The 16,451-nt window shown below is 37.9% G+C and overlaps 1 protein-coding gene across 10 annotated transcripts in view; it reads left to right on the forward strand.

Moving 5' to 3' along the window:
* Positions 1 to 16,451, forward strand: part of mical2a (microtubule associated monooxygenase, calponin and LIM domain containing 2a) — a 73,907-nt gene that overhangs the window by 43,606 nt on the left and 13,850 nt on the right. For 6 of the 10 annotated variants that reach the window (XM_067458852.1, XM_067459116.1, XM_067459031.1 and 3 more), the window contains exons 12-22: positions 199 to 346; positions 1,587 to 1,786; positions 2,784 to 2,890; positions 4,911 to 4,979; positions 5,257 to 5,394; positions 7,199 to 7,312; positions 8,041 to 8,226; positions 9,423 to 9,530; positions 14,144 to 14,218; positions 14,752 to 14,829; positions 15,012 to 15,104. In XM_067458852.1, coding sequence (XP_067314953.1) covers positions 199 to 346; positions 1,587 to 1,786; positions 2,784 to 2,890; positions 4,911 to 4,979; positions 5,257 to 5,394; positions 7,199 to 7,312; positions 8,041 to 8,226; positions 9,423 to 9,530; positions 14,144 to 14,218; positions 14,752 to 14,829; positions 15,012 to 15,104 — 1,316 coding nt within the window. The remainder of the gene's footprint in view (positions 1 to 198; positions 347 to 1,586; positions 1,787 to 2,783; positions 2,891 to 4,910; positions 4,980 to 5,256; positions 5,395 to 7,198; positions 7,313 to 8,040; positions 8,227 to 9,422; positions 9,531 to 14,143; positions 14,219 to 14,751; positions 14,830 to 15,011; positions 15,105 to 16,451) is intronic. The other 4 variants (XM_067459546.1, XM_067459635.1, XM_067459212.1 and 1 more) reach the window with 3 other exon arrangements.

Below are 16,451 nucleotides of genomic sequence, written 5' to 3' on the forward strand. Positions count from 1 at the left end.
AGCTGTCAGGGTGACTCACTACTTTGAAACATTAATACATAGTGCATTGCGTAAGAGGATTATTGAGGCAATTTTCAGATACCTGTCAAAGAGAAGACGTCACCTTGACTTTCAGTCCAGATCAACCCTTGGGTATTTGTTGGGGTTGATCAGTTTCAAAATAACATTTCCCTCCGCTTGTGTTTGTGTGTTTGACAGAGTCTGAGATCAGGCCGGGGCGGTTACTGACGTGGTGTCAGAAGCAGACCGAGGGCTACAGGGGTGTGAATGTGACTGACCTCACTTCCTGTTGGAGCAGTGGCATGGCTCTCTGTGCTCTCATTCATCACTTCAGACCGCTTCTCATGTGAGATTTACATCATCTCTCATCCGCAGGAAACCTCATCAGAACATTGCCTTTGTCTTTTACAATTTTCACATTTAAAGATATGTATCTAATATCCTGACCAGTCTTTGTTACAGTGTAATTATACATTTAAATACATACTATAGGGTTAGGGTTAGGAGTAGGGTTTAATTTTGGGTTAGTTGCATGTAATTACGCATAATTAATAGTTATTAATGCAGTAACTACATGTAACGTGTAACCAGTGTTCACCTACAGTCATCTGAATGTATTTTACCATAGTATTGTGGCAGTACTATGTTATAGCATTGGCGATATCATAGTGTTTAAATATACACAATGCTACTGTATTATTACAATTATTCATATACTGTGGTATTTACATTGTAATTACATTGTAAAAAAATCTGTGATGTTACTGTGGTACCTTGTCCCCCCAAAAAAACACGTATGGTTTAAATAGTGTTAACAAAAATACATATAAAACATATGGTGCCATGTATAACTAAATATGATACATGTCTTAAAAAATAAAAATATATATATATATCTTATATACAACTACCATATCTTACCAACCATGTATTGCATTGATACTATATCCAAAAAAATGCATGGCACATGTCTGAAAACAATGTTAATGTACATATTAATATTGTCCATTATAAAGAATGAATATGGCAGTCCCTAGTAAAAGAGTAGATTGCATGACACTTTGATAATGCTCATCTGATGAGTAAAACATAAGCAATGGAATTAAGTCATAAGCACATTTCATAAATATTTGGTCTGCTTCCTGACATGCCCACAAATCAAGTTCTGTGTTGGCAACAGATCCAGTCAACTCTCCTGTGTGTTTATTAGCGTTTGCCTCTGCACACTTAGTTACTGTGTAATCTTAAACATGAGCCGGACATGTGAAATGCACTTTGACCTCTTGAGAAATCACTTTCCCATGTTACAGCTTCATTCAGACATCCTGCCGCACGAGACGTATTCATCAAAATGGTGACTTGAGCCTTCTTGGCTGAGAAAGAGTAACCATGTGCAACATTTCACACACTTTATCAGGAGCAATTTTTCAAGTCTGTCATTTGAGATTGTCAAAAGTAGCTTAAGGAAACCAGAGAAGTTTCATAACCTGCGATTGCCCTTTCGCAGCACAAATGTCAACAGGGCAGCTTGTTTAATTCAGGTCCCAAGCTCATGCTCTCTGTTCTTATCTTATTGTTTCCTGTAGCGATTACAACTCTCTGAATGAGCAAGACTGTGCCAAAAACCTTCAGCTGGCATTTGATGTGGCCGAGAAGGAGTTTGGCATCAAGCCGTTCATCACAGGGAAAGAGCTGACGTCAGGACAGGAGCCGGACAAGACCAGCATGAGCACCTACCTCTCCAAGTTCTATGAGCTTTTCCGGGGAACGCCTCTACCTCCTTCAGGTAGATCATCAACTCTTTCATTGCAGTCCATTAAGGATCACTGACTTTGCTTGGAATAGCATACATAGCACATTAGAAGAGAGAACAGTGTGATTGGTACGTTTTTCATCTTCAAACCAAACTTGGGTCTCCAGCGGACAGAGTTTAAATCCCGTCTGGCTCGCGCTCTTCCCATAATGTTCACGCATTAGGTCAGTAGATGGAGAGAAGACGGTCTTTTGTGGCTGTTTGAACACATTCGACCACATGAGCGTCTACACTACGAAAGCAATCCGTTCCAATGTGTTTTCCACTACCTCTGGAAGTGGTCGAAAGTGGACAAGCTCGAAACGCTTTAGACCCGTTTACACCTGTATTTAGTGTCGTCCACTTGTGATACAATCGACCAAAACACATCTTAATACCAGTGTAAATAGCGTGAATAATGTCTGCGCTAGGCTTGTATTCCACTTCATAGACATCATCACGTTGACACAGATTTTGTTTTCATAAAAATATATTTTCAGCTCAAGAGACCTTCACCTCTCAAAATATACACCACATTCTGTAACCTTTAGTCCACTTAAGGTGCGTAAAAAACAGACCACAAAACCCTTTTACCCGCTTTGACCGAGTGTTTTACCTAGTTTGAGTTTGCATAAGGTGTGTCCATTAAGGAAACGCAGTGCTTTTAAGAGAAGCATTTTATCTGGCCTTTCGCACTAGAACATTTGTGTTACACAATTCCTTCAGTCATGCCAGGAATGCATGTCTGCCTGAGACCAGGTTTCCGCCCTACAGATCTGCACATCACTGGACTTTCAGGAGGCCATAAATATGCCAAATTATATATTGTTTGGCCTCAGAGAAGTTAAATGTCATACCTGCGATGCAGCAGAAGCCGTTCAGATGGCTCATTCAAGCTGCAATACAAGGCTTTTATGTTATAAAGTTAGGTTACAATGCTTGTTTATTGTCAAATGTCATGCAAATTTTTTTGCCTTGTGGTTTATTCTAGATTCAAAGCAAGATGGCGATGCAAATAATGGAGAATTTACATCCGGTTCTCCCAGACCTGTTTACAAATCCTTGAGCTCACTTCAGCCTCGTAAACGCATACCCAAGGTAGTATACAATGGGTTCCATCTATTACAAATGCTTTTATGGCCTGTGTTTGGTGGACTTTATTTTGTTCATGCCATCGAGTTTTGGAATCACCATTCATTGCTAAAGCATCTTTATTTTTATTATAAATAAGGATATCAATCAATCAATCAACTTTATTTATATAGCGTTTTTACAATGATGATTGTTTCAAAGCAGCTTCACAGTGTTAAACAGGACAATATTGCAACACAATTTGATGTGGCTGTACAGTTGTTCTGGAGAAACAGTGATGTATCAGCTTATTTTAATTTATCATATTGCGACAATGTTGGAAGATCAGTATTATAGTTTGTAGAATTAATTAAGACCTACTACATTTATTTTTATGTGTATATTTAGTTGAATAACTTAGATTTTAAGAGTGAGAAGAGAATTTAGAATTTTAGTGCCCCCAACTGAGCAAGCCAAGCCAAGCCAAAGGCGACAGTGGCAAGGAACCAAAACTCCATCAGGGCATGATGGAGAAAAATAAACCTTGGGAGAAACCACACTCAGTCGGGGTGCCAGTGCTCCTCTGGCCTATTAACACACCGTGTATGATTATTATTCTGGCAACCTTACAGGTTAGAAATCATATTAGATCGGAATATTCAAAATCTCTGTGTATTCAAAATGTCTGTGTAAATGTCTGCGCAAGAGACAGGTTTATTGAGGATGACACGTCGGTTACACAAGAATATGAATATTTGAAAGATTGGAGTTAATGCGCCTGAGACGGGTTTATTGAGCATGACGTGCCGATGAGGCAAATTCCAAGGAGACATCAACTGACACGGCTCAGCAGACACTACAGGATGAGCTGGTCATGTTCAGACACAGATCCACCATCCGATCCGCACACGGCCCGGATCCGGCCGACTGCAGTAAACCTCGGGATAAACAGAGAGACTAACATTAGTTTGGATGCCACTCTTTTTATGATGTAACGAGTACATCAGGTGTTAATGCCTAGTTAACGCAGTCAACAATCAAGTCAATTGAATAATGTAATTTAAAAATATTCTGTGTGTATGCCATTGTAAAGAGATGCGTTTTTTTTTTAATCTAGAGATGCGTCTAGATTTAAACTGATAGAGTGTATCTGCTTCCCGGACAATGCTAGGAAGACTGTTCCAGAGTTTAGGTGCTAAACAGGAAAAGGATCGACCGCCTGCAGTTGATTTAGATATTCTAGGTATTATCAACTGGCCAGAGTTTTGAGACCGCAATAGACGTGATGGAGTATAATGTGTTAAGAGCTCGCTTAAGTACTGGGAAGCTAAACCATTTAGTGCTTTATAAGTAATAAGCAAGATTTTAAAATGTATGCAATGTTTAATAGGGAGCCAGTGCAGTGTTGACAGAACTGGACTAATATGATCATACTTCCTGGTTCTAGTAAGAACTCGAGCTGCTGCATTTTGGACCAGTTGGAGTTTGTTTATTAAGCGAGCAGGGCAACCACCCAGTAGAGCATTACAATAATCTAGCCTTGAGCTCATGACTGCATGTACTAACTGTTCAGCATTCTGCATTGAAAGCATGTGCCGTATTAGATATATTTTTAACATGGTAGAATGCAGTTTTACAGATGCTAGAAACATGTCTTTCAAATGAAAGATTGGTATCAAAGAGCACACCCAGGTTCCAATATAATATTGATGGATTTATAAACGAATTCCAGTTTTAACAAAAAATAAAGTCCACAAGTATGAAATATAAATGTAATGTTGAACAAAGATGCAAATTCAAGGCACTCATCTTCAAATTATTAAAAAAGCATTTATATAACTGGATATTTTATAGTACAACATTTAAAAGACATGGGGGGTAAAAAACAACCCACGTGTAACGACCCAAAAACAGCCTTCTTCAGGGTGTATAAATGTATTGTATTGTTTAGAACTTGTTTGTATTTTTAATTAAATTATAATTAGTCAGGCATAATAATCAGGCAATTTTTTTTTTTAATGTTTTCTTCTTCTACTGTGCTTCTTAGAATGAAAAAAAGTTTGAAGACAATGATGCCATATACAAGAGACGACGAAAAATTTGTTACTTAGAAGAGGTCAGTATTACATTACATTACATTACATATATCGTATCGTATCGTATCGTATCGTATCGTATCGTATCGTATCGTATCATATCATATCATATCATATCATATCATATCATATCATATCATATCATATCATATCATATCATATCATATCATATCATATCATATCATATCATATCATATCATATCATATCATATATCATATCATATCATATCATATCATATCAAACTGAAGTTAAAAGCATCTAACATGACTGATTTCTGATAACTGATTCTCTTCCAGTCAGCCAAATCCTTCAATTTGAGTTCTTCTGTATCCAGTGAGGGACGGGAACTGAAGGAAAACAAGGTCAAGTTTATGGCCACTCAACTTCAAGCTAAATTTGAGGACAGCACAGCAAGCTGTTCTATTCGCAGGCAGGTAAAGATCGCTTTGTCTGAACAGCTTCAGTGGAAGATTTGCATTACATTACATTACATTACTCACATAAAGCAGTCTCAACCATAAAACAAATCTCTGCTGCATGATTGATTTTATGGTTGCAAAATGCAAACTGTATCATTGCCCAGCTCTAATCTGCTAAATGTGACAGGAAGATATTAAAGATGTTATAAATATCAACATCATATTTGCTTTATATTCCAAGCTGTCTGAAGCCGTAATACAGATTTGTTGAAATAGATTTAGTTTTTAGTTGCTCTAAAATCTTTTTCACAAACATTGAAATATGTTGTGTCATGTTTCGCACAAGGTTTGATGTCAAGTCTGGATGGGTTAAAAGATATGGGTTTCAAATAGGGCTGCACAACATATCGTTTCAGTGTTGACATCCGCCATAGTCATAATCACAAGATGTGCAATTTTTAGTAGGGATCATAGTTTATCCGTAATCCCCATGACTCTCAGATAAATTGCAATATTTATCATTTGCATGTGTTGCTAAGCCCTGTCAGTTCAATCATTCAATCGAGTGTAAAGCATTCAAGACCAAGAAGATTCGAAAGGGAACTTAATTCTGAACTCGCCTGCTGCTTTCTGTGAGCAGTCATCACACAAACACTGAATTCATTTCTTTTTCTGTGATAGAACACGCAACGTATGTGAAAATGTCCTTCATTGTGAGTATCCTTGTCCCTGATCTTACAGGCGGTTAAGTCTTAAAGGGTTAGTTCACCCAAAAATGAAATTGATGTCAATAATGACTCTCCCTAATGTCGTTCCACACCCGTAAGACCTCCGTTCAGCTTTATAACAGTTTAAGATAGCACACTATACTGTCCATGTCCAGGAAGGGAATAAAAACATCATCAAAGTAGTCCATATGTGACTTCAGTGGGTTAATTAGAGTCTCTTGAAGCATCAAAAATACATTTTTGTCCAAATGCATACACTTCCATACGCTCTCGGACTAAATATAAATATCTTAAACTGTGTTCTAAAGATGAACGAAGGTCTTATGGGTGTGGAACAACATTAAGGAGAGTCATTAATGACATCAATTTCATTTTTGGGTGAACTAACCCTTTAAGTGAATGTACACAATTGAGAAAGAAAGCGGATATGTGTCATTATTTTGGACTTGTGTGTTCGGTCTTAAAGTGAAAGCCGCCTGCTTTGTACAATACTACTTTACAATTTTCACAACAAGCTCCATATGTCTGTTTTTTCTGATGTAACAGATTTGCTCTCTAACTCAGTATAGCACTGCACTTTTGATATGGAGTGCTCAGGTACGAGTCCCATGAAACACAGTTATTTTACATTTGGTTATTCAATTTCTATACCTTTGAAATACATAAAGCTCTGTTTATCTTTGCATCTTTCGTCTGTTGTATTCATCTATGCTTGTGATTTATTTATTATTTTCTATGCAGATTCACTCCCTACAAAATCACCTCAGTCATTTTAGAACAATCAATTATTTTCAAATAGAGCTCCTTTGGTGAACTGGTTTTCATATCGCAATATATATCGCAGAAAAACTAAATATCACAAGGTCAGTTTTTCCAATATTGTGCAGCCCTAGTTTCAAATGACAAAAAGATGTTGGGGTTAAATATTCCTTTAAATAATGATCTCAAACTTTGGCTCTGGAGAATCACTTAACTAGGGCTGATCTGAGTATTTCTGTGTCTATTTAATCTCTTCTTTCTCTTTTCTTCTTCCTGTCCTTCTGACCCTGGCTTCCTTTCTTCTGAAACGGCTCCTGGTATAATGATCTCAGTCTGACTGTAATGGTGAGAGGCCTCCAAGACCTCCATCGCTCGATATGACTGATAGCCCCCTCTTTAACATTATCAAGAAGAAAGTTCCTCCACCCCCACCCCCTAAAAAACAGGTAGAGCCTCCACAGTTAATCTACACCCCCAAACACCACTTAGAAGAAAGTACTGTTTAGTACCTCGTATTAGCTGTCACATAATCTGTGATTTTGGTGATATTTGTGTTTTTGAGGTCTACAAGAATAGGTTTTCATGCTTAAATGTTCAAAAACACATTATTTTCACATATTTGACATTGCTGCGGCTCCTATCTTCCCAGTTTTTCGGTAACTTTCTGTTTAGTTCCTATTTCTTTAAAGCCCCTCCTTCTGGAAGGCACACTGTGCTCTGATTGGCTCGCTGGACCAGTGTGTTGTGATTGGTCGACTTCTTTGAGCATGTTTCGGATATGTTACACCCCTTAGCATAACCGCTTTAGATCAGGGGTGGAAAAAACAGCATCTCTTGGATAAAGCGACAACACACTAGCACAACTCAACCAGGCCTTGTCCCCCTTAATTTTGCGTTTGCCTTGGACAGGAATTATTTAAACAAGGTATATTGTGACGCGTTTGTTCCTGGAAGAAAACTAAAATGAAGGCATTTCAGGAGTTTAGAAACAGTGACACTGATATAGAGAATAACTGCCTTTGGAGTGACTTTGCAGACCTTTTTCATGCTCAAACAGCAACATTACACACTAAAGAAACACACTTTAAAACTTCAAAGTTTCCCCAACAAGTTTGTGTATTATCAGTATGACAGTGTATATCCAACGCTGCCCACATGTGCTGTGTGTTCACAGTTTCCACCCTCGGCTCCTCTCTTCCCCTCGCTTCATTCCAGTCCTCTGAATCCACAGAGGAAACCACTTCACCCAACTCACACACACACTCAGACACAATCAGAGGCCGACTCAGACCGCTCAGCGGTGCTGGCCATGACAGCAATGCTCCAGCGCCTCCAAAGGGTGGAAGATGAGATTAGCCAGGTGACCAAACCCATCTTTCTGCTCTAATGTTTGTAGTATAAGATGGACTCCTACAGTTTAAGTGCAGACTTTTTTTTATAAATTAAATATGCTTAAATATATATTTAATGAGTACATTTATAAATTGTAGTTGGGCTATTTTCTAAAATGCATGCCACCTTTGTCCCTCATTAACATGGACATAAAAGCTAGTATTTTGTCTTCGTTCTCTCTGTCTATTTTAGCTGACAATATATTTTATAAAATACTTAATACATATTTCCCCCCCAGATTTAGGGCCAGATTTACTAAACAGGGCATGAGAGCACAATAAAAAATCCATAAAAACACAGATAGTAATTCTGGTAACCCTTTAGTATGGGGAACACATATTCACTATTAACTACGACTTTTGCCTCAATAAACTCCTAATTTACTGCTTATTAATAATTAGTAAGGTAGTTTTTGTAGCATTTAAGGTATTGGGTATGATTAAGGGATGTAGAATAAGGTAATTCAGAATAAGGCATTAATATGCATGATAATAAGCAACTAGTTATTAGTTAATAACTGAACCTTAAAATAATGTGTTACCGTTATTCTGTTACTACTGACGATGTCTAAATGAAAGAACAAAGACACTGCCGTATCATTTCACAATGTACCAAGAGCAGCGCAAATTAGCATCTGGTTTAAGTCATGCTTTTCTTGGGGCGGTAAATAATGGCACAAACACTAGTAAATTGACGAGCACAAACCTTAGTAAGTCACCTTGCATGATCCCCTTAAATACTCTCCTCCCATAAATATTGCGTCTGAAAGGGAAACTCCTACAAATGTAAATGCAGTAAGGTCAGCCACAAAAATAACCCTGTCCATGCCTTTTCAGCGATAATTTATTACTGCAAGTCTTTAGTAAATCCTGACTGCAGTTTTTTTTTTTTTTTTTTTTTTACACCACTAGAGGGTTTGTGCTGGTGCAAGCTGTTAGTAAATCTGGCCCTTAGTGTCAACCTTGTTATCATCTCTTGGTAAAATAACATACTGGTCATATTGACATTATTGTCTCTTTAAGTAGCAAATATCTCCTTTTCTCACAAAATTTGGTTTGTCAGATCTTAAAATATCCAAACTACTGGACAGCGAACCAACAACTGAATTACCTGTTCACCTCAGTCTTTAAACCCCCCCTTTTTCTTTCTACCTGCCTCACTCAGAGGAAAGCCCAGACTCAAAAGGCCAGGGAGTTTCATAAAAAAACCATAAAGGAGAAGGCGGTGCATTTGAGCTCTCTGTTCTCTGGCGAAGCCTCCTCTCCACATCAGGTGACTATGTTTCTGCGTGTGTCGGCTTTCCTCACTCAGCTGCTGTTGCATGCCCTGTGGCTCCGGCCTCTGATCACCGAGTGACTGAGCATCATTTCATGCACCTGCAGTCTTTGCAGATATCATCGCATTCTGAGTAATGAATTCTCTGAACCCCCGCTCCGCCATAATTGGTTAATAATCTCTCCAGCAGAACAGATGTGGGTCAACTGAGGACACACTGTAGTGCTCGGTACATTCAAAACGACCGTTTTTACTTTAAAAGAGTTAATAAAGTCAATGAATGCCAGTGGACATCATAACTCACAAGCATCTATGCCAGAAAAAAAAAAAACATATTTGGTTGTTCTTTGAAGAAAGTGTTAGAATAAATGTTTTCTCGCTATTCTTTTACAGTATGAGCTTTTATAAGCATGCAAGAGGAACCACTTTTGCATGAGTCCCATAAAGGGGTCTGGTGTGCTCAGAGCTCCTGTAAGCATTTCAATTGATCTCTCAGACTGGACCAGAAGCTTTTTTGCTTTTTTACTGCTTACATCAGGAGAAAAAATCAGCCCAGGTGTTCACAGATGATTCAAACATCCTCCTACTCATTTATTATATTTTCCTTCTTGGTATTTAAAGCTAGGTATAAACCTTAAAGGGGGGGGGGGGGTGAAACCCTCAGTTTTTAGTCAATCTCATGTCAATCTTGAGTACCTATAGAGTAGTATTGCATCCTTCATATCTCCGAAAAGTCTTTAGTTTTATTATATTTATAAAAGAAATATGGGCTGTACCAAGTCTTTCTGGAAAAAAATGAGCGCCTGGAGGCGTATCGTGTGGGCGGAGCTAAAGAATGACGAGCACGCAAAGCGGTGACGTCCTCAAGCGTGGAGAAACCCATGTATGCTATCGAGCTCAGCTAATAGATGATCCAGAATCATTCGGAGGCCGAATCATGACTTCGACTAGTTGCTGGCCTATAGAGGGCACAACAGTACAAGCAATTTCCTGACACGCAGGCTCTGCTTTCAACAGTTAAAAATGACAAATAAATGCATACTTTGATAGTTCTCCACAAGACATGTTTGATTATACCATCTGGATGCTCAAAATTGATCAGGAGAATGCAGGCACATTGTACACGTAAGTTAATCATCGCACTAAACTAATGCGTGCTGCATTGCAACGCACACACATAGCCAATCGCACATCACGTGGAGATCGCGCACGCCTCACACAAACCCATTCAGGAGCGCAGAAATGTATTGTCAACACAGTTCTGGGATTTATCAATAAAATAGCTTAGAAACAGGAAAGTTCTAGCATATATTTCTTGATAACTAAAACTCAGAGCTTCACTATTAGTAGAGAGACGCTGGCAGGTAGAATTAATTCACACGCAATCACTCACTAATGCATTCATATACAAATCTTTATTGTGCTACTTTATCTGCATCTTATTTAGAACGAGCAGAAATCTGAGAAATATAACGACCATAAGAGAAAAGAACTGATACTGTTAAGTAGGAGCGATAACCTTATGGGCAGTGCTGTGTGTATCATATGTCCTGTGCATAAGAAGACCCGTGTTCGCGTCTCAGCTCGAGGCACAGACTTTCATTAATGACGTCATCAGCGACTAGTCGACGTCAACTCGACTTTCATCACATAAATGTCAACTTTAAAAAATCGGAAGTCGTTACCTTAGTCTACACTGAAAAAATACCCTAGTCTACACTGGGCACATCAAAGTAAACCTTATAAACTGGAGAAATTGTCTTTCTGAATGGGTGGAGGATGATTGTATTGAAGCATCTATTGTAGCTTGTTGCGTCACAATACCCCGTTTTCTTTGACATGTTCATGACCTCTGAAGGGCGAATTTTGTCTTGCAACTTACCAAGCTGAATTTCTTTTCCCATGTAACTCATCAGTCACGGTCTCTCACTGGCTATACTGCCTCTGGCTCCGCCTGCTTCAGTAGCCACGCTTCCAAACTCTCGCTATAGGTTGAGCTGGAAAGAGATTGACAGATCTGAGCAGACCACTTTCAATGGCAAATGGTTTTGATGGCTGAGAATGTTTTGTATTAGTGGCAGTGCCAAACGATAACGATTCCTTTAACGATTAAAAACGGTTGGTCTGATAGTGGAGATGCAGCTGATGTTTAAACTTTTGGGGGAGATCTGCCCATGAATTGGCCTTTTAAAAGTCAATGAACAATGAACTGGGTTAAAAGAAGGTATTTTAATGGGGGAAAATAAGATATACTTCACCTTTAAGTCATTTTTTCGGACCCCACTGGCAATCATTTTAATAAACTTTATTAGAAAACAACACTTAATAGCTTTAACTTCGCTATAATGTAAATATGAAAACATTACACTATGCAGCATCTGCAAAAAATAATGTCTGCACGTCTCTCCGTGTGTGTGAATTGCTGTGTATGTGTGAATCTCTCTGGCTTCATACTGTAACACACTTGTTCTGGAGTTTGTCATCCGTCATTAAAGTACATGCCAGATGCTCCTCCTTGTAATTTCTATGAACCATATGCATATATACACTCCTGGGCCAAGCCTAAAATGGCTAAACACTAAGCTTTTAATTGTCTTAACCATGAAATTGAAGCATATGCACTACTTTTCTGTCTCAGAAAAACATCAATGCCAGAATATGGGGAGTTGTGTGTGGAGTGATGAATCACAATGAAAAACGAGTTGCATGGTGATGCTCAAGAGCTTTGTCTTCGAAAATCTGCTGAGAAATGTAATAATTAATGCATCTCTACCACAGTGAAGCATGGAGGAAGAGTCATTGTGTGGGGAGCCTTTTTTAGCAGCTAATATTGGTGAGCTATATATGTGAGGTATGCTGTGAAGCACAGGGGAATATTGGAGAATGGCTTTGCTGCATACAATGGTTGTTATCTAAAGAGGAACGATCAGATGTTATTTTTCAACAAGACAATACTCAGGCCTAAATGTCAAAGGCAACCAAGAAGAATCTTGAGGACAAGTCCATCAGGCTCATGTTTTGGCCTCAGTCAGAGTCCAGATCTTAACCCTATACTGAATATTTGTTCCCATATTAAACTCAAACTAACTGGAAGACATTTTTCAGCGACTCGTGAACAGTTTGAAGACATTAGCATTGAGTGGAAAAACACTGACTCTTCCTCCTGTCTGCAAGTTGGGAAATACTTTTCCATGCTAAGTTACTTTATCTTCAGTATTTGTGCAATTCTTGCTCATTTCCCTTCCAGTGAATATTTTGCCATTTTTGTTTTGGCCCGTTTTTAGCCCAGGAGTGTATTTAGCTTTTAAAAACATTAAAAAAGAGTAAATAACTTGTGCTGGACAGTTGCCTGGTGCCTTCTAACAACACTTAAATCTGAACAAATAATTTTTTATATTTCCACAGAGTAAAATAGTTATTTATACAGTATAATCAACATCAAATATATGCTAAGTTTAGGGCTTGACATTAACATCTGCGTGTGTATTTCAGTGGCGTGTAACACAGTCACTTCTACTAGCCACTTAGGTGAGGTGAATTTTATATATTATATACAGTTTTCAATTGTAGTATTTTAATTAAAAAAAGGCATCTTAAATAATAAACTAAGTTCAATGTAGTGCTGTCAAAAATAATGATTTTTCAATACATATCGATGCTGAAATATCTGAACCACTTCCAATACTCATTTCCTGCAGATACTACCAGTTGCACTTTCTCTTAAAAACGCAAATGAGATATCTTTTTATAAATCAGTTGTTTCTCACACTTATGTTGTTCCAAAGATATAATGCTTTCATTCATCTTCAAAACACAAATGAAGATATTTTTAATGAAAGCTGAGAGACTTCTTTCCAAAGCGATGGATTTTCAGTGGAGGGACAGAAATCTCTCAGCTTTTTTTGAAAATATTTTTGTTACGAAGATGAACAAAAGTTTAATGGGGTTGGAACAACATGAGGAGTAATTAATGACAACATTTTTAATTTTCATGCAAACTAACCATTTATGATTTCATGTCTGTCTCACCTATAGAGTTTAGAAGTTCTCAACCTCTTAGATTTTGCTCAGATTAAGACAGCAAAGTCTGTAATTAAACTGAACGAACTTGAACGTCTTATTAAATACTACAACACTGAAATAGCCAAGCTGCTATCTAAATTACTTGTAGCTATACTCATCTCATTTATGTCTTTTTGTGTTGGATGTAATTTTAGGAGATTTATTAAGATTTATCTGAGATAATTCTTTACTCTTAGTTAAACAAAACTAAGAACTCCATTAGGTGTCCTGAGCTATTAAAAATCAACCTCCGTGCAATGTCCCGTAATCTCATTCTCTCAGTTCATTTTAAATGTTCACGTTATCTCTGTTCTGGACAGACTGACTCCTCTGCTGTCTAACCTTCCAACCCATCTCCACCACACCCAATCCCAGAATACAGTGCTGCTCTCGACAGTGCGTCTCCTCCCATAATCTGCAATTACTTATACATGTGCTTCTTTCCATCTCTAATACAGATTAGCACTCCTAATACTGCTTGCACATTGTTTTTAATGAATTATTATCATCTCATGCCTTTTCCTGCTCTTTTTTCCACTCCTAATAAGACGGATAAATCTCAGTCTGGGCATCTGGACATGCAGCTTTGTGAAGAGAAGAGAGAATCAGCCAAAAGCTCACAGGTGCTGAGAAACATTTGTTCCTGAGACATTTGCAAATATAATATAGAGTGCCTAATAGTGGCCGGCCACTTTTACAGCAGCGCTTGTTCTGAAAGTATATTTTTTCCATTCATTTAACCCACAAGTCCACGTTAAAGCTTTATTATAATCCACGAACCAAGCCGACCAGCTATGAGGTGACTCATAACATTACAAACTTTGATTAAAATAAATGTTAGTATATATGTAAATGGATTTGTAATATACTTAGTATGAATATTTTAAATACATATTGGTATAGGTCATTCTTAAAAGTTCAAATGAAAGTATGTGATCTTCCTCAACCCATCTATTCTGCTACTAATCCGATTTGCTCTCTCTCTCTTTCATGACTTTGTCTCCCACAATGCACTGCTTCTTCCTGTCCTCGTCCTCTCATTTCCTCCTGTCCCTCTCAGCAGGTAATGGCGCATGCAATCTTTTACACACTGTTCCAGTCTGCTCAGTCTAATTCTTTCCTTTTCTCCTCTCCAATCGGCATCCATTTGGTTTAGACGTCTAGACCCAAACCGTTACATGTGCAGCTTTTTAAACAGGAGACACAGGGAGAAAAAGTGAGTGCGTCCCGTCTGGTGAGTGTTTCCTCATCGCTCAGCTAAGTTAGGGTGTATAATTACAGTAGAGAGAGATTTACCACTAGTGTTTTGACATCTGGCATTCTGGAGCTAACCCTCTTCTGATTAATTGTAGGTTAGATATCATTATTGTGTGCAGCTTTATGACATATTGAATGGGCTTTAATTTGTGGTTACAGTTAAGCAGTTGCAGAACGTCACACTTAAGCCATCGGAACGAAACAGAGATCCGCCAGTCAAAGGAAAACAGAAACTTTAAAGTCCACGATAAGGTATCATGGCACCATCTAAACTCCCTGTTCAGGGCACATGAAACACATTTGGAAAGCTTAACCACTTCAGCTCTGCACCCCCTCTTGGACCCACCGGTGGGTCCAAAATTGCATCATCATAATCTTTTTAAAAAATCTATAACTCGCGCACCACAAAACTAGACATATATGGTATCATTTGAAAGATTAGAACCTCAGCTTTCTTAATAACCCAATAACTTCTTCATTTATATTACATAGAAGAAAATAATACGGTCTGAATTCGTATCCCCCCCCCCCCCCCCCCCCCGCAATGACCACCCCTTGAGAAAATCATGCAAATAATATAAAATTTCATATTTTTATCACACATACACACCTAAAATACACAAGTCATATATCAAATGAAAGCTATTTGCCTCAGGAATATCGCTGAGCAGTTAATTTCACCGATCCAATAATTTACAGTAAATTTATTATCAAAAGAATCACAAAGATGGAAATGACTCCTTTGAACAAGCAAACACATGAGTCATATTCCTGTTCAGATCACAAACTCGTTGTAAAGCTACTAGCCTCAACCCTATATCAACTTGTTCCTTAGGTTGTTTGCTTCAAAATGAGACTATTTTTACATGTCTGTGAGCAAGTATGGCCAAATGACACTATAATATGTCACCGATGTCCGTTCAAAACATGTGATGCAGACAAATACTCTTATTATTGCTAGTTTTGTTGGTGTTAGCCACATTTTTTGATGATGTCATTACATATTGCATCATGCTACAGAAAAGCTGAGAATCTCAGCTCTTTATAGACATGTGGATCATGATTCTAGACCAATCAGAGCCCGAGATCTCCCTTTATAAAGTTGAAGAGGCGGAGCCTTCTTTTCGATTTCCTAGTGGCCAGTTTATGTCAATGCAGATGAATAGAAGTTGTTAGACACTTTGGTCAGATAAATCTCAATAACTCTTATTTGCAAGGAGGTATCAAGAAAATTCTTTTTTCCCCTGTTTAGTGCCAACTTATAGAATCAACAGAAACTTCCAAAAAGCTTGGATCCCAAAATGATAAAAAAATAAAGATTTTTAAATAACAAATAAATTAAAAATAAATCAAAATATTTATTTTTTATATATGTTTATCATAAGATTGTGAATAGATACAATATAATATATGCAATATGCCACCACTGAGTTACAATTTAGAGTTTTTTCTGTAAAATGAGACCCTTTTTATCAATTTACTCCAATGTATGTGTGTAGGGCGCTCTTTTAAATTCAGATATTCCTAATTCTCAAAAAAATGCAAAATGTGCTGCAGAGCTGAAGTGGTTAAAGGGATAGCTCACCCAAAACTGAAATT

Source organism: Pseudorasbora parva, chromosome 1 (genome assembly GCF_024679245.1).
Source record: "Pseudorasbora parva isolate DD20220531a chromosome 1, ASM2467924v1, whole genome shotgun sequence".
Taxonomy (NCBI): domain Eukaryota; kingdom Metazoa; phylum Chordata; class Actinopteri; order Cypriniformes; family Gobionidae; genus Pseudorasbora; species Pseudorasbora parva.